General features: G+C 39.8%; 1 protein-coding gene across 1 annotated transcript in view; it reads left to right on the forward strand.

Moving 5' to 3' along the window:
• Window positions 1–24175, forward strand: part of exoc4 (exocyst complex component 4) — a gene marked incomplete at its 3' end in the record, with an annotated part of 134430 nt that overhangs the window by 34007 nt on the left and 76248 nt on the right. The window contains 3 exon segments of the mRNA XM_036149141.1: window positions 584–764; window positions 14698–14843; window positions 16402–16490. Of these exon segments, the coding sequence (XP_036005034.1) occupies window positions 584–764; window positions 14698–14843; window positions 16402–16490 (416 nt within the window).

Genomic DNA, 24175 nt, shown 5'->3' on the forward strand with positions numbered 1-24175 from the left:
TCATTATTAACTATAATCCCCTCTCTAAAATAAAGTTGCTCGCTATCATCAGTCTCATCTAGCATAACCTGCGTTCCCTCTTTACTCCGAAAGCGTCGTCCTTGTGTCAAAAGCAGGTGGAGCGCGGTCTGGTCGAAAGCATTAGGGCCGACGAAGCAACCGCGAGCTTTCAGCGCTAAGTAGGGCACTCAGATCCGGCGGAAGGTCGGCTTGGTTCTGGATGCGCCCCCTCTTCTTCAGCCGGAGCCATTTAGAGCTAATGAGAGTGGCTTTTCATTTGGGCCCATGTGGGGGCATCCAGGTGCTGGGTTTATTAACGCCGGGGAAAATGTCTCCGCCGCAGAGAGTCGCTCATTAAAACCGAGCTGTAAAACACTTTGCATAACCTGCGTTTTCATAATCTACAAATTCATAGGTGAAAAAAACATTTTGTGGAGCTTGTTTATTTGTTTTTTGCTGTTTTACCATGAAGCCGTTTAGTCTTTAAATGTTCCTTTAAGTCCTCTCCATCTGTCCATTCCCTGCCTTTCGCCTCGTCTCCCCTCTCACCCTCTCGTTCCGCTCTCTCTGGCTCCCTCTGCAGGCTGCTGTTGGAACTGCTGGAGCTTTTGTTTGACAAGTTCAAGGCTGTTGCCCAGGCCCACAGCGTGGTGCTGGCCCACATGCAGCAGATTGCGGCACACACTCCGGGTGCGACCCACGAGGAGGACATCAAGCTGTACGAGCAGGCGGACGTGTCTGCCAAAATCCAGGCAGTGCTGCAGGTTAGTTTTCTGCCACAGATAACGACAAAATATAACTAATATAGTCATTATATGTGCTTGGTACAGTTTATATGCATCATAAAGGTTTGAAGATGGTAAACAGTCATTGAGACTTACATGAATAATGAATCTAAATGAGAATTTGCCATTACACTCTTAAGTTCTCCTCTAGTTGCCATGGTATTCGTCTTGTCTAAAAGCAAAGTAAAAAAGCGACATTTTTTATTTATTTATTTGTATTACATGTCAGAACATAATTTAATTGCAGAATATTAGTCACCTGTTGTGAACCTTAAAATCAGGGAAAGTCTTGTGACAATTTGATGTGTTAAACAGTGTTGGTACCATTTAATAACACCTAAGTGCACCCGCTGGTTTGAAACCCAGTGGAACCACCTCTACCAGCGATACCTGGAAGTATTATTAGTTTGGGAAGACCTTTCACCATGCAATGAAATGATCATGAGCCAGCTCATACGGGTTAATTCAGGCCAAGCTGTTAGACAGATGGCTTCACTATGGCCTCTGGAATACTTAATCCAAAATAATTTCTATTCGGCTCACTGAGAGATGCTGTTGCTACAAAGTAAGGCTGCTTTATTCTGCAAAAATGGATCTTAATTGCTGTTATTTTGGCCAGTCGTCAAGATGCTACTGAAATCGATATAAACGGCGCATTACAGAGTTATCTCAACGGGATGTAGGTTAACAGGCAAAGGTTTATTTTGTCCCGTTGCCACAGCATGATGCTGCCACCATGTTTCACTGTGGTGGTGATGATGTGTTCAAGATTATATTCAGTGTAAATTCTTTGCTCAGGTACAATATATTGCAAATAGATTAAAAATTGACAAGACTGTGGACAGTCGGGGGCTGGATTTCATTCAACTGTCCTACACGAGATGTTTAATTAGATTAGATTAAGGCATAAGGCAACGAAATGCAGTTTAGGTCTAACCAGAAGTGCAATAGCAGCAAGTGCAGGATAAACAATGGTTCCATAAGTACAGGACATGGGTTTTTACTGAATAAATATAGAGATGGATACTATTTTAAACAGAATTTTACTGATAGATTTGTCATATGAGTATAATGTATAGAGAACTAGTATTGTGAACTAAATTTACAGCACTATATGTACCAAATATAATATACAGGTGGATATTACTATAAATAGAGTTTTACAGATAATGTTTGGAATGTTGCTGAGAAAGTACGATCATAGTACAGCTAAATGACCTAATTAATGTCAAAGTGTGTGATAGAAAGCCTCTCGTTTGACTGTGAAGCCCAGAGGAAGGATTTTTGACATTAAGACTGCACGGAGCAGAGGTTTTGGTGATGTCCAGCAAATCTACTTGACCTTTGGGGAAAAAAATAATCAGTTGTTTTTGTTGACATTAAAAAAAGTTATTTAACACCTTTTTTCATTGAATGTACCATGCATTGCATTTTCGCACTCAAAGTCCAAGTGTAAACTATCACAATAATACCAGGCTTGATAATCGCCCAATGCTTTTGCTCTTGTGATGTATCCCTTTAGCCAAGCATCTCTACTTTGATGTCTTGTCTAAAGGATGCGTGAATTGCTGCTTCACTCTTGATAATCCGTCTTATTAGCAACACTGTATGACGTGCTGAAAATAAGTTGCTTTTTAATTTATTTATGGGCTTTTATTTATTTAAGTTAAACTATTGAATATCTCCCAGTAAGATTAAAGTGCCCTCGAAACCCTGCACAATTTTGCAGGAAGTATCTTATCTGATATTATTGCTGATGTTTTCCTACTGTTGCTTTGGGTTTATACTCACCTGAATGATCCCGACCAGCAGTCCTCCCAGACATGAGCCTTTAAAGAGGAGCCCACAGCTGCTGCTGATTGGTCAATCAAGCGAATTAGATTGGCAACACCTGGCTTCTGCTTAGCCCCTAATTTCTATGGCTGCTGTGAAGGTGTAATTACTTTTTTTACCCACTACTCCTGCTTTTTGGCTTAGTTCTTGCACTAATAGTGATATCATGCCCCCCCCCCTCTCTTTACAGAGTTCTGCTTATCTATTTATAAGAAATGGGTTAGAATTAGCTAATTTCTCTTGTTAAACCTTGCAACTTAAAGAGGAACTGCTTTTTTATGTCGCTATAAAAACAAAGAAGGCTTGATTGTTTGGATTAATTTTCGGCTCTTTAATTGGCATGTATTTATGCCTGGTTGTTGATCCCCCCCCTCCCTCCCCTACTCCTGTTTGATTGGCTGAGGGAGATGAACAGCTGTTGAGATGACCCTGCGGTGACTCTCAGTGGAAAATCGGCGACAGTTGTGGCTCTCAGACTGATTGGTGTGTGTTTGTGTGTCTGTTGCTTTGTGTGTTATTATCTCAAAATATGGTGCTCCACGTGTGGCTTCTTCGCAGTCTTTAAATTGTAATTTAAAGCTATTATCAGGGATCCATTAAGACATTTTCAATACCTTTTTATGTATTCGTTCACATTTAGTCCCGATTCAACAAACAGTTTTGGTTTATTTATGTCAGGTGGGTAAGAGGCCGGTCGAAAACGAGCTTTTCTGTCGTTGTGTTGGCTGCGGCCGTGGTAATTGATGGCTCAGTGTTTCTATCGATCATATCAAAGCAAAAAGCGAATAAAAAGACGGAATGCTTTTTGTCGCGTAAAACTGAAAGGCCTTTCATGTCCAACTCCCACAATGCGGCTGCGCTTCCAATAGGTTGAACTTTTTCCAGCTGGCATACGTAAACGCACAAATTGAGCTGTGTTTTTCGTGGTATTTGTGTGTTTAGTTGTGCATAGGCACGCAATGTAATTGCTCTGCAGTACAGTTTTCGATGGCATGAAGCCATTCCTCGGTATTTGACCACTGCCAACGCACAGTCGCCAGTGGCTCCAATCTCTCTTGGCTCCGTCATGTGAGATAATAGAATCTCTTGATTAGAATACTCATTATGTGAAATGAGGTTTTCTTATTCAGTCACTTGTGTTATTATTTTCTGACTGATAATATCAATAAGAAGGCCCCTGCATCTATCATCCTTTTTTTTTCCCCTCCCTCTCTGCATTTCTCTTGCTCTTTGCTTCCTCAGCATAATCCCTGCTGCTTCTGTCTCACAATCTCTATTTCCCCAATACCTTCTGCATATCCCTCTTGGTCCTTGTAATTTCCTCCTTAATCTTATTATCTGTCCTTTTTTTTTTTTTCTTTGTCTGAACTCCCATACTTCCCCTCACCCCATTCATTTAGCCCTTTCTGTTTTACAGTGTCACATATCGGCAATGAGAGAAATTAAATTCCTGCTGCTCCCACGCCAGCTCTGTTAGGTTTTATTGGATGCTGATCCAGCTGATATCTCAGACCTTGAGAGCAGCACAGGCTTGTCTTTTCTCCTGATATTTAGGGTTTCCTCATATTGTTTCCTGTCTGGAGAAGGGGTTTTCGGTTGTGTTGCATATTTTCTGTAAAAATGTGCTTTCTTCTGTTGGGGAGCTAGCTCAGCTGGGAAACATATGAAATTTTATTTGAATATTTTAGGTTTAAATGGAAAAAAAAATTCATGCTTTCTTCCATCTGTTTAACCATTTGTCCTTCAACGTTTCCATTTATTTATGTCTATTCAACCGTCCCACTGTCATCCATCCATCCGTTCATCCATCATACTAAAATGTTTATTAAACCCCTGTTTTTTCCTTTTTTATTTAAAAAAAAAAAAAAAAGTTTTTACAAAAGAACAATGTCCTGCTAAGAGAGGTCAGAAGAAATGAAACAGGACCTATTATGCTTCCTTTTAAACAAGTTAGTATAGGTCTATGGGCTATAAGAAATGTGTTTATTACATTTTTTGCACAAAATCATTCTCAGATTATGAGATTTCACCTCCTCCGTTCTGCCTGTTTTGAGCTCCTATCAGAATTGGCTGTCTTCAGGGCTCTGTCGCTTTTATGCAAATAAGCCGCAGCTGGCCACGCCCTCTCACACATTGTTTATACTCGCACTTTATCCATGTGAAAATGGCTGCAAACAGATGCACAATGTTGCGTCTTTGACTCAGACCTAGAGGCAGAAGAAGTGGAGAGCCTCCTACACAACAAGCAAGGATGTAGCGATCGGTTTCTAAACGGACACAGGACTATCAGTAGCCTATTAGCGTTGGTTTGTGCTAATTGACAAATCACGTTCATGTCGAGCAACCATCGTACAGCGCATACCGCCATAAAACCAGCTGGTGAAGAGGGCGGAGCTCCGTTTGGGTTGCTAGGTGAGGGCCAGCGCCCGGCGATTGTGACGTAATAATCGGGAGTTTTTTTAAAATGGCTCGCTTTCCAGAAACCCACAAAACATTTACTTATTGCCAAAAAAAACCCAAAAAAACAGCTGAATGTTTTTTTTTTTTATTCACGCTTGTACTTTTTCTAGAAGCAGGAGAGACCCTATTACAGACCCTATTAAGAACAGACCCATTTTTAGATTAAATAATATATTTGAGGTGTCCAGTGGAAATAGTGCATTACTATTTTAATCCTCTCAGAAAAGACATTAATCTTCTACATCTTTTTAATGGCTAATCTTCTCTCCCCCACCCCCCATTTATGAAGACATATTTGTATCCCTGCATGACTTTTACCTCTCATTGCAGTTCCTGTATTTGACATCCACAGAAACCTTTTGATAGGTGTTATTTTCTATCCCCCCCCCCCTCCTTCCTTCATATGGTGAGGTGCAGAAACCAGCTTGACCTTTACACATGACATGCTAGCAGACGATTGCAGGAGCTGACAGAAACATAGGGTGCACTCAGTTACAAGGCCTTGGCAGAGAAGCGCCTTTCATCAGCGTGCAACTGCGGCCAGGTACGGTTTAGAGAGCGGAGTGGGTAAACAAGCTTTTGAAAGTCCGGATTCGTGTAGTAGTTCTAATCCTTGTGCAGAAAGACCCAAGATACTTCTGCAGGTTGTTTCATTGAAGCGTGGAAGTATTGATTCAAAGCATAAAAAAAAAAAAACTGCAGAGTAATCAGTGGTATTGATGTAGAAAGGTGTGCTTTAAAGCCACTTCGCAATTTTTCCAAATCGCTCTCTGTTGAATTTGTGAGGATGTCTATTGATTATTTACGGGATGAGTGAACGTACGTACATCTCTAAGCATGCAGCACCACACTTAGTCCTGAGTTTTGTTGTCTCTTCATCCCTTTCAGGTGCGGACCGCTTACTCGCTAAACAACTCTGTCAGCCTGGCACTGCTAATAATGATCTTTCAGTGAAATTATTGGCAAACGATGTGAATATTTTCTCACAATTATCCCAGAAAGCTACAAGTTATCAGATAGTTAGCTAACGGCTCATAAAAGATCACAGTTCACAAACCTCAACATGGATTCATAATTAAGATGACCCGATCTATATCTAGAGCAAGGCGTCTGGGGCTGCTCCCGTCCATCACCCTTTCACCTTGTCTACTGTTTGGTCTGATGCCTGGAAGTTCGTTAATTAGCTTGCCATTTGCGGACCTTGCAAGGATATGTGGCTATTTGCCTGCATGCCACGTCCATTGTCTGCTCCCAAGGTGTGACCAGAGTGCAAATCTCACTTTTAATGAGGGGCTTCTTATGCACGCACGGCGACTTTGAAAACACGTTCCAAAATATGGATAGATCCGATTATCTATCCTCTGAAAGAGGTGATTTTCGGATTATCAGGTTCATATTAGACCTTGAAATGTTCATTAACATTTACTGACATGAGCACAAAGATGGATGTGTTTTGATCCTTTCTGCGAATCCTGTTTTATCGCGTTGCCTCTTTAATTTTCCAGTAAATATCCATTTATACTTCCTCTGGTATTGATTACGGTCCTCTGTTTACATCCTGTGTGGAAGAGACGAGAAACATTACCTTAAATCTGCTTCATAAATAAATCCCGTTGTCGACAGATTACCCAGCACAAAAGGCTGTGTCATATTTGTGTCAACATTATATACATCTACAAGAAGCTTTTGAGGTTTTTTATTTTGCCTCATCAACAGATAGAGAATAAAGCAAATTGAAGTGACAGAGAAACAAGAAGACAATAAGCCTCTTTTAATTAGATATGAAGTACAGACGTTGCCTCCATGTTCTTGGCCAACATTTTAATCAAAGTGTCACATTCATTCTGCCCTCCAGAGCACCATCATGTTTAAATGTTGCTGGAGAGCGATGAAGTATACCATGATCCTCTTCCTCCTCAGCTCCCCACCACCACCCTACATCTGCTAAATAAAAGTTGACTCAGACTTCATCTGATGCTTGTAGAAGAATCGAGTCATTTCAGCCCTCTATATGTAGTGTGGTGAAATAACGAAACACTTATTAAAATTATGAAATTATGAAAATCTTCTGGAGAATACGTTCCTGACTTGACTCAGCATCAATAGTGGCCTCCTTAATATTGCAACTTTTTTAACCACTGCTCATATAAGGTAGAGTGAATCATATGTCTATGCTAATATTTGACTTTATGTCCAAAAAAAGGTCAAAATAGTGAATCAGCTGGACTTGAGTTCTTGTAGTTGAAAACATTTTGCTCTTAAACTAAATAACTTTCTCAGTTCTAACTTGGTGAAGGCGAACTTTCAAGCATTTAAGCTGTAGGGATGTGTGGTTCAGCATTTTTAAATTCCCATGTATATTGGCCTCTCTATAACAATAGCGTGCCGTTAGTGTTGTTATCTTGGCTCAGTGAGAGATGTTGGTCACATGTGAGAAGGAGTGAATTGGTGTCCAACTGATGGTGCATTCACACCAGCCCTGGTCAGTCCACTTTACTCTGACTCTAGTTTGTTCGTTCGGACAGTTCGGTTCACTTGGGGAGGTGTGAATGCGCAACAAACTCTGATTCAGACCAAAAAAGCGAACTCTGGTCCGCTTCAACACCCAGGTCTCAGCTCGGTTGAACTGAACTCGGGAGCGGTTAGAATACATACGGGAATGCCAAACGTACAGAGGACCACAGAGATAAAACAATCTCTGCCTCGTCCTGCGCTCATGCTGAGCCCACTGTTGAATGGTGCTTGTGTGGCACACTAGCCAAAGACCGCATTGCAATAACACGGCTAAATTTTCTTTCCGTTTTTGAACCGGGTCTACCGGACTATCAGGTGTGAAAACGACCTCAGACTTAATGCTGGACTGTATGTGTTTGAAAGCTGGAATCCTCCTCTGTTTAGAGTTAGTTTTTCTATTTTGACACTATCTTCTCCGTTCAAAATGTGAATATTTTGTTCCTCAAAAGAGCATCCCGTGTCCTTGAGGTGTCGCTGCATTGTCGAGTCTTGTTCTGAGGAGTTGGCTCTGCAGTGTTGAGGCATGCTTTAACGACCGCCCATTACTTAGGGGTGGACCTGTTTTGGTTGAATTTGCATGTTATCTAAGCCATTACAAGGCCTTTGTTGGGCAGTAGTATAAAGCTTGTTACTCCACATTACTCCAGACTTTTTGAATTGAGAAAGCTTCCTGGAGAGGAAGCGAAACGTCTTCAACTACAAAAAACAAGTCCAGTTGCTTTGTTTTTTTACTTTTTTTTGGAGTGTTGAGGCATGTATCAGTGGACAGGATGTTTAGTTTCTCCACTATGGAGGTCTGGATTTCCTGCATACACCACACTGCTCAGTTTGTGCTTGGAGCACTTATCCTTAGGATGAACCAGCCTCAGTCTGAGAGTTCGGGTTGGTCCGAAAGGCACTGGGATGTCAGGTTGGGAGAATATCTTTCTGAGTTTCTTAGATGCTCCGGCAACGTAGGGGCGGGCGATTATTTTGCATTTGTTCTTTTGTGGTGTTCTGTGGTGCGATTTCTGGATTTCCTCACTGTCTTGATAAACGGCCAGTTGGGATGTATACACGTTTGAGGAGCTCTTTTCATGTGGGTCTGTTCTTTTCTTCTCTTTCTTTCTGTTGTTGTGGAGAAGTGTTCGGCCCAATGGTGTTTAGATGACGGCAAGTCAGCAGCCGCATATTTGATTCTTTTCAATTCAGTTTATTTATTTAGCACCAATTAACAGCAAGAGGTGTATAAAGCAGCCTACTAGGGGAAAAAAGCAACTAAGTAAAAGTAAAAATACCTTAACAGAAAAGGAATTTGGTAAAAATGAAAGTCACTGGTGAGAAATGTACTTCAGTAAAAGTTGTAAAATTGCACACAATAATTAGGAAGGTAAAAGTACTATGTGTTTCTACATAAATAGAAGCCAAATGAACCAAATGCGTCTCTTATAGAGGGATCATTTGGGTAAACACAATCATAAATGATCTAATCAAATAAATGTCTGGTGACCAAAAGCTTGTTTTCAGTATAGGATGTTAATCAAATAGTGGTTGGGATGTATGTGTACATTGGACCCTGTATGTATAATTTTGACTGTACGGAACACTTTTGAGGATTTTGCAGAGAAAAACTCGCTAATTTAAAAGGGGAAATTGTCTTAAATGCACTTAGTACATAAGACTGAGTATAAAAACCAGCCATTTGTCTGTTGCTGTTTGACTCATGGGTCGTAGCAAGGACAGAAGCTTCCAGCTTCCTCACAGGCAAATCTTCCTCTCCTTTCCCCGCGGTCAACAAGGTAGCCTTCAAAAGATCGACTGCATGCGGCCGGCTCCAGGTGGGAACCCCCGCTGTTTAGCAGGAGTTCAGCTCTGAGAGATCTCTGTGGCTGGAGCTCCGTCAGAACTGGTGAAGGTTATTGAAGTTTCTGGAGCACAATCAATACAGGATGTATACAGAGCCCCTCTTTGACGGCCAAGGACACTTGGAGCTTTAAACTTCAAGCTAGCAGCCAGGGATAGCAGTCAATATGTTTTGTGACAAGACGCTTGCCAAGGGATTTAGTGGGAAAACAGCCGATTTCTGTTAAGCCTTGAGAAAGAAACAAAGTGGATATTGTTCTCAGCTGCTTTTAAGGCTTCTCGAAAACGGAGACGGACGGAAGCGGGAAAAAGTGAACGAACCCTCCACATTTCTGCCTTTGATTTTAGCCGATTGACTGCTGGGTTCGCCCTATGTCAAGTGCTCACCTGCAACGCTTTGAGCGACGCTCTCCTAATTGCTCTAATTCTTTGGCTGTTGGGGCCTAATAGGAGGTGAGTACACACTTCCTTCAGACGTGAATGAAAGCATCAGGACATTTTAGCGATGAACGGATAGACGGGGGCGCCGCTAATGATTCAGAGCGGCAGACTTCCATTAAGCTTCTCTCCATTTTAATTTAACTTTGCACTCAGGCAGCGGACTGATTTGAGTTTGGGACGCGACCCAAGCAATTCGTGTGCACAACGAGTTTGATTGAATAGTTCTGGTGGAAATGATTATAAAGGAAGCCCTGCAGAGAGATTTGTTGTTGTTGGTGGCCCCCGTCACACGCAAACGCACACATTTACTTTTGGACTTGCGCTCTCAGTCGTGTTATTTGGTGGAATAACTTTGAACATATTCTACATGATTACATGCTTGTGTTTTTATCTTGATGAGTTTTCATTGTTGGTGAATTCAGCCGCTTCGTCTCTCCCGCTGCTGTTTTATTTGTCGACTCTCTGTGACCTTTTAATGGGAGTCATCTGAGCTAATTAATGGAAGCAAGGATACTTATCAGGACGCAGACAAATTGGAAGCATTGCAGATGTGACGCATTCAAAAAAGAGAAATTCAACTGTTTTTCTTTCTTAGCTGGTGGAACAAGACAGAAATGTGGGCAGCTTGTGTTCACCTTGCATTCTGCCAGTAAAGAGAGTTTGAAGATTAGAGTTCAGTCATGTCTGTGAATCCTGATTTCAAGCTCTCCAATACTCGTGCAGCTTGCGTCAGACCTTATCAAAGCTCCAGGGGTTTAACTAAATTAGAACAGGCACCCATTTGGAACTGGGCTCTGGGACCAATTACCTATTATCATTGTGGACAATTGAATTTGTTTACTTTTGTGTCTTTGGAGTGGTGTCTGTGGATTATGTTCAGGGTGCAATCGACGAAAGCATCTTTTTTGTTTAGGTAACCATCTGACTTATCGTGTCTTTATCTTTTGTTTACGCTGACTTTGAATTTCTCACCTTTTTATGCATTCTCATTCAACCCTGGGTTTGGGTTCTAATAATTTTTTTCCAGGTTCATCCTTCTAACTCCTCTATTGTTAACTTTTTCAATAATACTGAGCTCTGTAACTCATTCTTTACATATTTTTCTAATGATATGTTAGAATTAGCGATAGACACTTGCTCCCAATCTGTTTAATATATAATACATTATTTGTTTAATACAGTATTAAGCAGACTAACTTGAGTATCAAAAATAAAATAATATTTTTTAAAGTCCTTCTTGATAAACCTTTTTATTTTAAGGATTGATGGATGTTGTTACCATCTTAAACAACTTTTTAAATAAATTTAATTCCTCAGCCACAACCTTTCTAAAACCAGATGGAGATTTAGTTTCTCCTGTTTATATTTGAAAATTGTGGTGCTTTGGAACCATTCTGTATCTTTGAAGCACTAAGGATGTTGTTTTATTTTTTCCGGTATGCCCTTTAAAGTGACCTACATTGTCTGAGTATAGAAACTCACACAATGATTTTTGTGACCTCAAAATGAGACTGTTGAATTATTTCAAAACCTCTTACATCTTTAAAATTTATTTCCTGCACGGCCTAACTGAAAAACAAGCAAATTTGTTAGGGAGAAAATCTGAGAAACAAAATTGTGGAAGGTGCAACAAATTGCAAAAGTGAGAACACCCTCAAAGTATTTGTTGATGCACCTTTTGATTAAATTGCGGCATTCAGTCTGAAGTTCACACCTACCGTCAATTAAAGTAAATCGTATTAACTACAAATAAGGGTAAGATTTCTGCCAGGACTTTTGTGTTGTTTGCTTATTTTCAATCTTAAGCAAAAGTCCCATTGTGCAGAGATGTTACAAAAGAGTAACAAGAACCTCACTGTACAAATATATCAGTCAGGAGGAGGGTATGGAACATGTAGAGATTAAAAATGTGTCATTTGCAAATGGTTATAGTCTACTGAAGGCAAAGGCTGAACTATTTTTTTATTATATCCTGTTTTTGGCACAAATACAAAACTGAACTTAATAATAATAATAATGATGATGATGATTACTTTATTTAAAAAGGGACAATGTACGCCTCAAACATAAACCAAAAGATCACCACACCCACCGTACAAACATGGTGGTGGCAGCATCATGGTCTCCGGTTACTTTGCTCCAGATGGTCAAAATGTGTCCTCACCACCTTCAGAGAGCTTTTGCAAGGCATAGTGGGTAAATATTGACGAGTCAAGTTGTGACATGCCTATAAAGTCATATTCAATAAGTTAGAATATTATTGAAAAGTTAATTTATTTCAGTAACTCGGTTCAGTAAGGGACACACATTATATTGCTTAACAGATTGTTGATGTTTCAAAGCCTTTATTTCTGTTAATTATGATTTTTTTTCACCTAAGCCAAAAAAACAAACACGTAATTTAAGATCAGAATATTCCATCAAATAAAAAAACTGTATTTTAATGAGGAAACGTGAGCTGAATAAAAAGTATGTTTAATAGCTGCTGAAAGGTTCTTTTTTTTCTTTTTCTTTTTTCAAAAGGTAGTTTTATTCTGACAAACAAGCCTCTTAGCAACACATTCTAACTTATTGAACAGAAATGTAGATTTTGCCGAAGATGCGGAAATAAATCACGAGTTTCAAAACAATATTAGTCTTATAACACCGTTTATTTCACTTTTTATTTATTTTCCGTATGACAGATTTATTTTGCTTCTTGTAATTTATGGAAGTTTCACTTTTTTAAGTCACACAAACTTGTCTTTTTTGTAGAAGTGGTCACCCTATTTAGATCTTTTGTTCAGTAGTGAAACATCAGGACGGCAGAAAAGGCGTCAATAATTAAATGTTCTCAACTTTTTGTGGTTACATTGTTTACCCAAATTCATTGCATCCATTCAGTCCTTTAAGGCTTGAGGCTATTCTGTCAAGTAAAGTGTAGCACAGCAGCTAGCTGGAGCTTTTTTTTTTTATGCTAACGGATATTGTGGTGACATAATTTGATTATTTAAGAGAAATAATTTGAGGTTTGTCCCTTTTAGATCAAAGTAATCTCCATAGTCTGTGTGGGTTAAATCAATTTTTCCATAAAACGGCCACTTTTTAAACCATTATCTCTCGTTCTTTCCATCGTTTTTATCATCTGCCTCCCATCACTCTCTGCGTCCTAACGGTCCAGTTAATTGCCTGCAAAGTTCACTCTGACTCTGGGCTAATGCAATTTAAGAGGGGTCGGAGCCCCTTCATCAGCCCCGCCGATGGCATTTCATTAAGTCTGCCTGGGTGTTAGCTCGCGAGCGAGTAGGAGGGTTTCACTCCATCAGCTCATCGTTAGTAATTAATACACTGATGGGATTAGCTGCAGCACGAGGCCGGTGGCGAGCGGTCACCACGCTGTCGCAAGTCTCCGGACGGCACGGGTGACAGGGCGTCAAGCTCGGCTGTTGAGTTCGGTTAAAATCTGTTGCGGGGCAATTCATCGGTGTTAGATTTTAAATTAGCATGTTTTATAACATTTCCAAACACTTGCCATAAGCGCGGAGTGACTTAACTTGACATGAGGCCTTTTTTACGTTTTTAAAGTTCTCCGTACAGTTCTCAACCCCTCTGTCCTTCCACCCCCCAAAAAAAGTATTATTTTTGTTAAGACCGCTTGAATAACATAGTTCAGTTTATATAGTCGCTTCTTTGTGAACTTGGGATCAGATATCAAGCCTTGCGTGGAAGGCTTTTCCCATGCATGACAGGGAATGCTCTGCACAGCGTTAATTACATCATTATGGTCAGGATGGATCTCCATCTGCTCTGCCATTACTCCTGTCCCATTCTGGGCTGACCCACACAGCGCTTCAGAATTAGACACACACAGGCTAAATGGCCCTGATAAATTATGAAGCTATTAGATATGGGAGGCTATTTTGGAACATATGCATTCACAGAGAGGAATGAGGGGTGGGCGAGACAGAGAGAGAGAGGCAAATATGAACCGAGGGAAGACGGAGCAAGAAAAGGGGGAAAAAATAGAAATGTGAGAAATGAGAGTTGAAGCTTAAAGAGACTTTGAAAAATGAGCGCAAATGAAAGCAATGGAGGGACCGTGCGGATGGAATGATAGAGGAAGTGAACTTTTTCTGTCTGGACGGAGTTTCGATGTGCCTATTCCAGACTATTGTTAGAGGTTGATAAGATTTTTATGAAGCATGATCAGACGTTGATGGATTTTATCATTGATCATGCGGACAGATCAGGGAACGGGAATGGGCAAAAAAATGGTGTTCATGTCAAGTCTGCAGACTCTATCTTAGGGTTGGGATCTTTTTCAGGGTTTGTAATAAGATTGAGGAATATGGGTATAATCTAATATTATTGTCAGTGGGATATTATTTTTCTTCAGTTGTTCTGTTTGTGATTATCCAATAGCTCATAAGCATCAGTTTAAACATTTGGCTGTATCTCTTTCAGATCAGAAGTCACACCCGTACTTTAAAGGTTAAAAAAATATAAAGTTTTGTTTAACATCAGCGTTCCTGTCTAGTTAAATAACTCTCAAGTTGTTTTTTTTTTTTCCTTATCAAGATCACTTTCTTTAATTATGCAGAAAGTTAAGCATTTACTTTTAATTGCTCTGCAGCCGTTCGATTTTATTTTTTTTTCCAGTTTGGGTTCAGGTCTTCATAAAATATACAGTTTCCATAAAGATCAGTATGTAGTCGGCAAATTTGTTCAGAAACACAAAAACTGAAGGACCGCTCCTGGTCCCTACAAATACGACAGTAAAACAGAAAACATCTTTATCCGTCTGTTTTGCTGGCTTTAACACAACACACTCTGTGCATTTAAGGTTCTGCTGATGGAGTATCTGGACGTGAAGAACAGCCGCAGTTCCAACGAGCAGTCGGCTCAGCTCTCCTACGCCAGCACCGGCAGTGAATTTGCCGCCTTTTTTGCGAAGAAAAAACCCCAGCGTGCCAAGCAGTCTCTGTTCAAGTAAGAATCACGTTCTTGGCTTGTTTCGTCATTTAGACGTTAAAAAACAAAAAAAAGGCATAACGGGCATGAATGTCAAATCTCATTCTGTGCACAAAGTTGAATTTATTGTATTTATTATAAAAAAGGAATTTTACCAGAGTAATAAATATCATACGTTCAAAGCAGAGATAAACTCTAGTACACAGTATAATAGTAATTTTTCATTTGTGCATAACGAAGCAGTGTCCATTTATCGAGGCGAGTAATAGGAAGGATGACTGAGGAGGTGATGAGTGATACTGCCTGAGTTTTTTTTGGCCCAAATCAAGAAATCATTAAGGTCGTATCGTCATGGCCTTTTTGTAAACAATTGAGTGGAAGTGATGTAAGTTATCAAGGAAGAAACCTGATTAGGTTAATACTTAGAAATTGACCTTTTACATACCAGTAATTAGGAAGGTATGCTATTGATAGAACAATTAACAAAAGCACTTGTGCAAATAATATAATGGAACTATATTTTAATTGTATATAAATGCTTTTATAAACCAGGAGCTCCTTTGAGATTATTATCTCTTTTTTGAAAGAGACCTGGTTTAAAAAGCACATAGTTACAAGGTAGAAATTTGACTTTACAGTATATATAATAACAAAATAAAACATGTTATTGTCAAAATTAACATATTGTAAGGCCAAGTTTGAGTATTAGTTGCACTCGTCTGTCTTCTGAAGACCATAAATTTGCTTTAAATTAATCCAGAGAGGCAATCCAATTAAGCTTTAGTGTTATCTCAACATAATTCCATAAGCAAGGTGTACAATAAGAAAACATAGCTCTACATAGTTCAGAAAAAGTTCAGGGTAGACTAAAGTAATCTCGACTGCATCATAAGTGTTTGTTTGTTTTATGTATGTAATAAAAAAAAACAAAATAGGTGTTTACCTTGTATAACTTTTATATATAAAGATGCACCCTGAAACGAGAGTTATCCTCCAGCCAAATCTAAAAATATCTGAGGGATTAGGATGATATCCTCTCTTGAAGAGCATCCGGGTAGAAATACCGACAATATAAGGGAGTGATTTATTGAAAAAAAACATTCACTTAGTTTAGTTAACATTAATGGTCGGGTTTAATCCAAACAATGATGTCTGCAAGAGCTGAAAGGCAATTTGAAGCTCCTCAGCAACCTGGTTCAGAGTAAAGCCAACTAGGCATATTATGATGTCAGCTGCATAAAGGCGCCTTTTATTTGGAGACATATCCTTCCCGATGTAATTAGTAAAAATCAGAAGACTTAAAATACAGCCTTGGAGGACTCCTTTTAAAATTTTATGAAAACTAGATTTAAAGTATCTAAAGATGGCTATATAAATACAACAGCTAGGTTGGTTATAACTGGTATTCTAAAGTGCTTTGATTTCAGATACATTTCATTTCCAGTTGTAAAACAATTCCAGTATTATTTTAAATGATCAGATTTATGTCAACAAACGGATTCATAGCCCAGAAATTCTTGGTAATTAGCTCTCACTCTTTAATTCTCCTGATTAATATTGCATGTCTTATTTGTAGGTTTGAATCATCGTCCCATGCAATCAGCATGAGCGCCTACCTGAGAGAACAAAGACGAGAACTTTACAGCAAAAGTGGAGAATTACAAGGTAAGGAAGGGGTAAAATTAGACAAGCTTACTGTAAAAAATACTGATGAAAATAGTGACGATAGAAGAACAGCAGATAGGAATCTAAGATTGTAAAGCGGTAAGATTTCTGTGTATATTGCACTGGAAGAGCAGCGTAGTTAAAAGTGGTGAGCTTTGGTCACGGCTTGTAAAGGTGGAGAGATTCACTCAGATGCTGATTGAGGTGAAGAGTTGGAATTGGGAGTATGAAAGAGGAGGGGAGTAATGGTGCTCAGAGACGGAAAGGGCATGTCACAGTTCGAGGAGTTGCACTTAGGAACCAAAAAAAAAAAAAAAAAAAGGCAGACAACAGGAGTGTGGAGCGCCAAGCAGCGATACAGAAAGAGATTGACGAGATGCAGAGAACGGGGTGACTTTGCAGAATCCGCCTACAGGGAGAAGCCCTTAAAAAGCTCTCGCTCACACATTCACATGCACAAAATAGCTCAGTTAGTGAGCTACACAGCTGGACCCTGGAGAGCCCGAACGCCGCTGCTGCCCCTACCTCTTCTGTTTTTTTCCCTCCTCTCTGGCTCTCTTCTCTGTTCGTCTGCCTGTGACCTTGAGGTTTCAATCAGCGATGCCTGATGGCGATGTTTGCTGTCTGCTGCCATACCTTTTCTTTGTTGACTTTCGATGGGTAAAAAAAAAAAGAGATTCTGATTACAGTTTCTGTATGTTTAATACAGCTAGGTAAAAAAAAGTATTTACCCCGTTACAGATTTCTTCAATTTTTGTTGTTTTGTCTCACTTGAAGGTTCCAGTTTATCAAACAGATGTTAGTATCGGAGAAAAATAGTGTTGAAATTATTTCAATAAGGTACATTTAAGATAAACTGAATTCGATTTATGTCTGGACTTTGACTAGGCCATTAGAAGATAGACTTGCTGCTTTGTTTCAGATCAATCTCCTGCTGCGTAAGAAAGGTTTGCTTGAGTTTAACGTCACAGACTGATGGTCAGATATCTTTGTTCAGATTTTTCTGCAAGGTGGCAAAATTCATGGTTGCCTGCAAAACAGCAAGTTGTCCAGGTCCTCAAGTAGCAAAGCAACCCCAGATCTTCATACTACCATTTTTGTTTGACGACCAGTGCGATATTCTAGCCAGATTAGCTTGGACTTTTTTTTTTTTTTTTTCATCAGTTGATAAAATGTATTTCCTAAAATGTTTTGCAAATTATAGACACTGACCTTAACTGAGGCAAGTGAACCCTAGAGAGCGTTAGATGCTGTTCTGGGTCCTTTTGTGACCTTCTGGATTAGTCCTTGATACATTCTTGGATTCATTTTGGTGAAACACTATTCCTTTGTGCTCCTGGAATCCAAAAGAAATGGCTTTGTAACCCTTCCCACCCATCAATGTCTTTTTCTCATCAGTTCTTGAATTTCTTAAGGCCATTTTTTCTTACGTTTTGAGGTGTTTGATTCTGCTTCCTGTTGTCAGAAAGGCTCGATTTAATCAATTTCTTGATTCTGTAAATTTCGCAGTAATTAGGTCTGTGTTTCATTCATTAAATGGTCCCCATTGCCTCAAGAAATTTAGTTAATTCATGATTACTTTAATCGACAAAACTATTTTAACCTGTTATTCGTGTTATCCGTGTCCAGCATAATAGTTTGATCTAAAACATTTGAAGCATGACAAAAAAAAAAAGCAAACCAGAACAAAGCATCAACTGAGAAAATACTTTTTCAGCACATGTTAAACTACATTAACAGTTTATTGGACATACGGTCACCGCAGATTTTATAATGCATTCCTTATTTCCGTCTTTAACAGGAAAAGCTGCATAACCACGAGGGTGTAAATATAAACTAGAAGAGCAGCATTGATTAACTGTGGATAAAAGAAAACTCTAAATAGTCTTCACATAAAGCCTCATTTTTTTTTTCTTCCATCTGTCAGCGCTGGGGAAAGAAGGTGGAAAACTACATTTTTTTTTTTGACTGACTGAATGCCTCGGAGCGCTTATAAGAAGATGAGATTCCTCTTGGCTTTCATTTCACCTGTCACAATGTGTAGCACCGTTCGTGAGCCCGAGCCGCGGCCTGAATGGCTGAAAAGAGATTGAAAGAGTAAGAAATCATTTAGAAAGTGAAATAAGTCGACTGTGATGGAGGGAGAGGAAAGATGGATGGGGGAGGGAGGGAGCAGGAGGAAGGTTAAAAGTCATTGTTTTCATCAGGGTCCAGTGAAGAAGCCATTAAGAGACTTCAGAGGGAAGAAATTAAAAAAATATGTATTGAGACTGTGTGGAAAGGGACTTTTTCCCCTTTTCAAATTAAACTCTGTGGGCAGGGAGGGAGAGGAAAAGAGTTAGAAAATAGAGATTGAGTTGATGAATACTTTGGGCTTTGGGATTACTCTATACTTAAAGATTAGTCATGTGTGTCTCCTGCTTGGTCTTTCCTAAAGTCTTTCCTTTTTTCCTCCAGTGGTCTACTTCAAGTCAGTCCAGTTATTAACTCCAACACCAAGGAAGGTAGCCTCAAATGTGTTTTTATTTATTTATTTTTTTTGTCACTGTTCTTGTTTCCTCTTGCATCCACTTATGCCCTGTTAATATTAGACACAGTGACTCACTGTAGACCAGAAAGTGATTTCATTTCAGCACAAGTTGCTTATAAGTTTGACAAACATTCGAAATTCTTTCAAATCACATCATCCAACCTTACAAGCATGTTATGCGTTTGTCCTTATAAAGATCTATCAGAACTCAACGTGTTTTCACATACACGGTATCTTGCCAAAGCGTTCATTTCCTTTCAACTGAAGGTACTCTCACAGTGCTTACAGATCATTTTTATGCTCGTTCCATTTTTCTTTTGTCTGCCACATTTCAAAAAAAAAAAGAAAAAAAAGAAAGAAAGTGTTGGGCTCTTCTTTATGGCTTTTGCAGCCGAGTGTTGTGAGCGAGCTCCACAAGCAGCCTCTATTTGCTGATGCCCTCATAAAAACGGTCAACAGCTTCAGCGCCACGGTAAAATAAGAGCCTCAAACCTAGATACTGGATTGCAAGTTAAAGCACGCCTCCAATCCAGGGGTTCTAAAAACTTCAACAACTGCTTCGCCAGTTTGTCTGACGGGAACTGTTACAGACTCAGGATCTTGTTATGCCGCTGCTAGTCTGCCAAAAACCTCGCAAGGGTTTGAAAAGGATCCTGTTATCCAGAACTAGGCAGACCAAGCTTGGATCTGCAATAACGAAAGATGTGTCAAACTTATAAGCCGATGAATTGATTCAAAGCTGTTTAGGAGACTCTTTATCTAATGATAAAGTAAAACACTGTGCTTGTATAGATGTGAACCACTTGTACCACATAATTACAAAGACAGGATATCACTGACCCACAACCACCTTCTATATATGGATGCTTTTATCAATATCCTACGTCAAAGCATGTCATATATGAATTGTTATCGTCATCGCAACATTAGGGCTTTGCCATGTCAGAAATTAGAGTTGGACTGGGGAGAAAAAGTGGCTTTGAAGTCACAAACTGGTCTTCCTTCTAACTGCTGGGTTGACATTTTAATGAAAAACATAGAAATATATCAGGACAGTGCTCAGATAGCCAATATAACAAACAGCAACAACATACAGCATACAGTCTTTAAGTTAAATGAAATAACTTAACAAAGCTAACTTGAACCTAACAAAATTTAGAATTAGAAAGCTAATAAACCTACATTGTTCTCTATGAGCAATCTCAACAGAAACGGACTCTTTTCTGCTACGCTATCTGTAATCTTATCACGCTCCAGTATTTTTTGCACATCTGGCTTAAGGTCATATTTAGTACTAATGTTTTAAGTATGCTGCTGCACTTTCCTGGAGGACTTTCTTATTTTATCTCAGCTTTTCAGAGCGGCTTCACGAATGCGGACCTATTTATTGTTGCTCGTACCGTCATCGATAGGCAGGTAATGCTCTGCGGTCGCGGAGAAATGACACGGCGAGCTAGGATGTTACATTTCAATAAACAGGCAGGCCAATTGTGCACTCCTAAGAGATGTTTTGCGTGTAGGATTGACTTGGACTGTCCTCGATGGCCACACCGAGTGTGCATTACCAGTGGCTGACATGCTAAAGCTCTTTAATAGCAGTTGGGGTGTTATGATGAAGGGAAATAAAGAAAAGAGCCACAAAAATGATGCTTATTGTAATCAATGTCATCATCATCCCAATGTTCAACAATAGTATTGAAATTGCATGTTCTGATATCATGCAGCTTCAGAAATAATCTAATTTGATATGGAGAAGCTATCCGTTTTGGCAAACAAATGTTTTCTATGTCTCCAAGATAATGAGACGAGTAAAAAAAGAGGTTCAAAGAGATGGATGCCACTAGAACGTCTCTGTGTGTGGATGCTGCTAAAATTGTACACCAGTTATTTGCTTTCCTTTTAAATCGGTAAAGTTTGCCTCGTTCGTCTTTCCCTTTGCAGAAGTTTCCACAGGTTCTGCGTCTAAGGAACGAGGAAGTTGTATTAATGCAGCCGTGTGTTGTGCTGTTGCATTCTCAGAACTCTAATGGGTTTGAAATTAATCTGTAATCTAAGTAATTCATTTCTCCTGAGTGTTGTAGGGACCTCCCATCTATCATTTTTATCCACACATAAAGCTGCGCCCGGCGCTCATTCACATGCTCCAAATACACACGCAAACGCACAGGGAGACTTAATTGCGCTCCTTCTCATTGTGTATGCTTCAATTAGTCCAGTGCTTCATCTAAAGACTTCATTACAGCTCCATATGTGGCCACATCTGGAATTTGTGATCTGAATGTATGTATTGAAGGTGCAAGGCGGGGAATGGTGTGTGTGTGTGTGTTTGTTGGCTTTACATACACCCACTCCCCTGGCTGTCTGCGTGTAAATGAATGCGTATATACTGTGTCGGAGGTGCATTCGTGTCCTTTGCAGAGCACAGATCCAGATTCAATCACAATCTCCATGAATAAATGATGAAAATAACACGTTTTTCCATCCGCGGACGCGTTGCCGTTCCCCTATCTTTCTATGCGTGTCCCTGCTGCCTCTACACTTTCAGATGTTTGGCCTCTCCTTTTTTTTTTATTGCCTTTCTGCTGCGCGTAGGCCTCGGCGGTCATCTGGGAGGTGAAGTGTGAATATATCCTAATAAGTGCTGCAGTCTTGCAGTGCCCCGTAATGCATTTATTGCCTTTTTTTTATATATATATATTTTATTCCTCTTTGTGTCCTGAACCTTCATCGTGTTTTGTACAATATTGCCTTGCCCCAGGGCACGTGTGAAGTGACAGCCCCTCCCCTTTTGACTGCAGCGTACGCATTCCGCCTGTCGCCGCCCGTTCGCACACAAACAAACGCATCTTTTCCTGCAAGCGTGTGCACAAAAACGGCCGTTCCCAATGCTCCCGGCTTTGATTCCCTCTTCCCTTCTAAGACGTTTTTCATAATCAGTTTGGTTCAAAATCTATTTCACACATTCCCTGCTTCTTTTCCTTTTGATATTCAAATTGACTCGTTCACAGCGTGTCTGGCACAGAGAAGAGTCTGGCCGGGCCTCCCTAAGCAAGCAATCTAGTTACAAACAAGCTCTCTTTCTACTCATCCTTTAATACCTAATAGTAGGCCTATGGTTGCAGGATAAAAAAAAAAAAAAGCCCGTCCTGTATTAGGGACTTCTTGTTTATGCATAATAGCCCCATATTCCCATGACAGAACACAGAACGTTGAGTCGGTGGAGGAGGAGGAGGAGAGCGGAGAGACCAGAAGTGGCGTTCGTTGTCAAGCTGATTTGTACAGCCCGATTGAGGACGGTGGAGGAAGAGGTGCAAATGGAAAAGCGTCTAGTGGGAGATGCAGGGGTGGAGGCGACAGCGAGTAGGATATTACAGGTGAGGCCGGCACATGTGAAAAAGGCACGCGCTCGCATAGGTGTGTGCGTGCGTGTTTAGAAGGCGTAGTACCAGACGAGGTGTTTTCTTCCAGGTGACGTGCGATGTTACACTGTCGGGCGTTGGGATTGCTCGCTGTGGAAAGCGATGCGTCTAGGGTGAGCTCGGCCCTTTCAGGAGCTTGATGTTTTCATTAGGACAGGCTGCCGGCCTTATTCCCACAGTTAGACGCCGGTGTCACTCGTCCTGAGGTGAATAAACATGACACTTTAATAGACTACACGGTTATTTTTAAGGATGCACTGCAATTACGTTTAATTAACTCTTACTCTGGACTCAATGGGTTGCCCTCATCAGTTATTTCTTTTCCTGTAGCTTTTTATGTTTGTAGGCAGATTTTATGGCTGGTCGTTGTTCCTTCATGTTTTTTTTGGAGTGATCAAAACTTGACTTCCATTGGCCACGTAATTATAATTAATTACATTCATAAATGCACCATTAGATGAGATTGTAAGTTGTAGGCAGGAGGAGTCAGTGGTTATTATAGGTTTATGATTCTAGAATGGTAAAGAAGTCTGCTTGGTTGCTATTGATGGATCATATCCTTTTTCAGTCTGCCTTAATTTAGTCTTTTAATACTTACATTTTGGTTTATTAAGATTTAGCGAGCCCTATGTGAAACATAACATGTTTAGGGGTTTAATTTAACAAGCATGTTAATTTCATAAGTGCCTAATTATGACCAAAAGAATAATAAATGTAAGCAAAGTAGGGCTGGGTGTTTGGCTCCCAATGTAGAAAACTAATATTACTGCAGGGCCAAACGGTAAACTCCCATTTTCCTCACATCTTGCTTTTTTTTTCTGTTTTTACTGTTGTAATTTTTTTTTTTAACTAATTTAAAATTTTGCAGCCCTCAAGAAACTATAATTTGAATACTGGAGACGCTGTTGCATGCAGTCCGCTTATAATCCTTTCCCATTGCAAGAAAGCTAACTTGTTAAGCTTGGGTAACTATTTTTGTGCGTTTGATGCTTCAAAAGACAGAAATTACTGAACATAGACAATGTTATGTTTTAATGTAAAGCAGAAGGATTGCACGTCTTTGAAACTTTACACCCAGCTGAAGGAAATAAGCAGTTAAGTAGATTGTTGCGGTTTTCTGATTGACCACCTCGAAAAGAAAGAATAAGAAATAACGGATTAAATATTGAATCTCATCACTTAATTCATTTCTTGTTGGACCAGCTGGCACATCAGTAGATGGTGCGAGGCTTCTGACCAGACTTGGGTTTAAAAACACACATTAAGTCATACCATAAAAAACGATTACACGTCATATTCAAGATGCTACACTGATGTATGAATAGATATGATGCCTCTTCTGTCTTCGATGCCTTAATGTTATGAGTCATTTGACTTGAACTGCAGCATATATGGGTCGAGAGCAAAAATACAAGGGACGCGTTTTCCCCGGCACAGCATTACTCCGAACAGTGGCTGCAGCTCTTTGTGTAAAACAGACACACTCAGCATGTCTTATCTAACTGTGGTTATTCTGTTTGTTCAGCCTCATCATGTTCAATTTGGCTGTAAATAGATGTAATAAGATAATGCTCAAAACAATATCAGAGATGTGTGCACGTTCATGCACACATCATGTGCTGTGGGCTCAGTTATTCAATTACGGTTGTTTTGCTTCTGGAATTAGGGCTACGCTTGGGAAAAGTATGGAAAATTAACTTATAAAAATAATGTTGGTTTCTTACTGTAAAGTACCT

The sequence above is a fragment of the Fundulus heteroclitus genome, chromosome 17 (genome assembly GCF_011125445.2).
Source record: "Fundulus heteroclitus isolate FHET01 chromosome 17, MU-UCD_Fhet_4.1, whole genome shotgun sequence".
NCBI lineage: Eukaryota > Metazoa > Chordata > Actinopteri > Cyprinodontiformes > Fundulidae > Fundulus > Fundulus heteroclitus.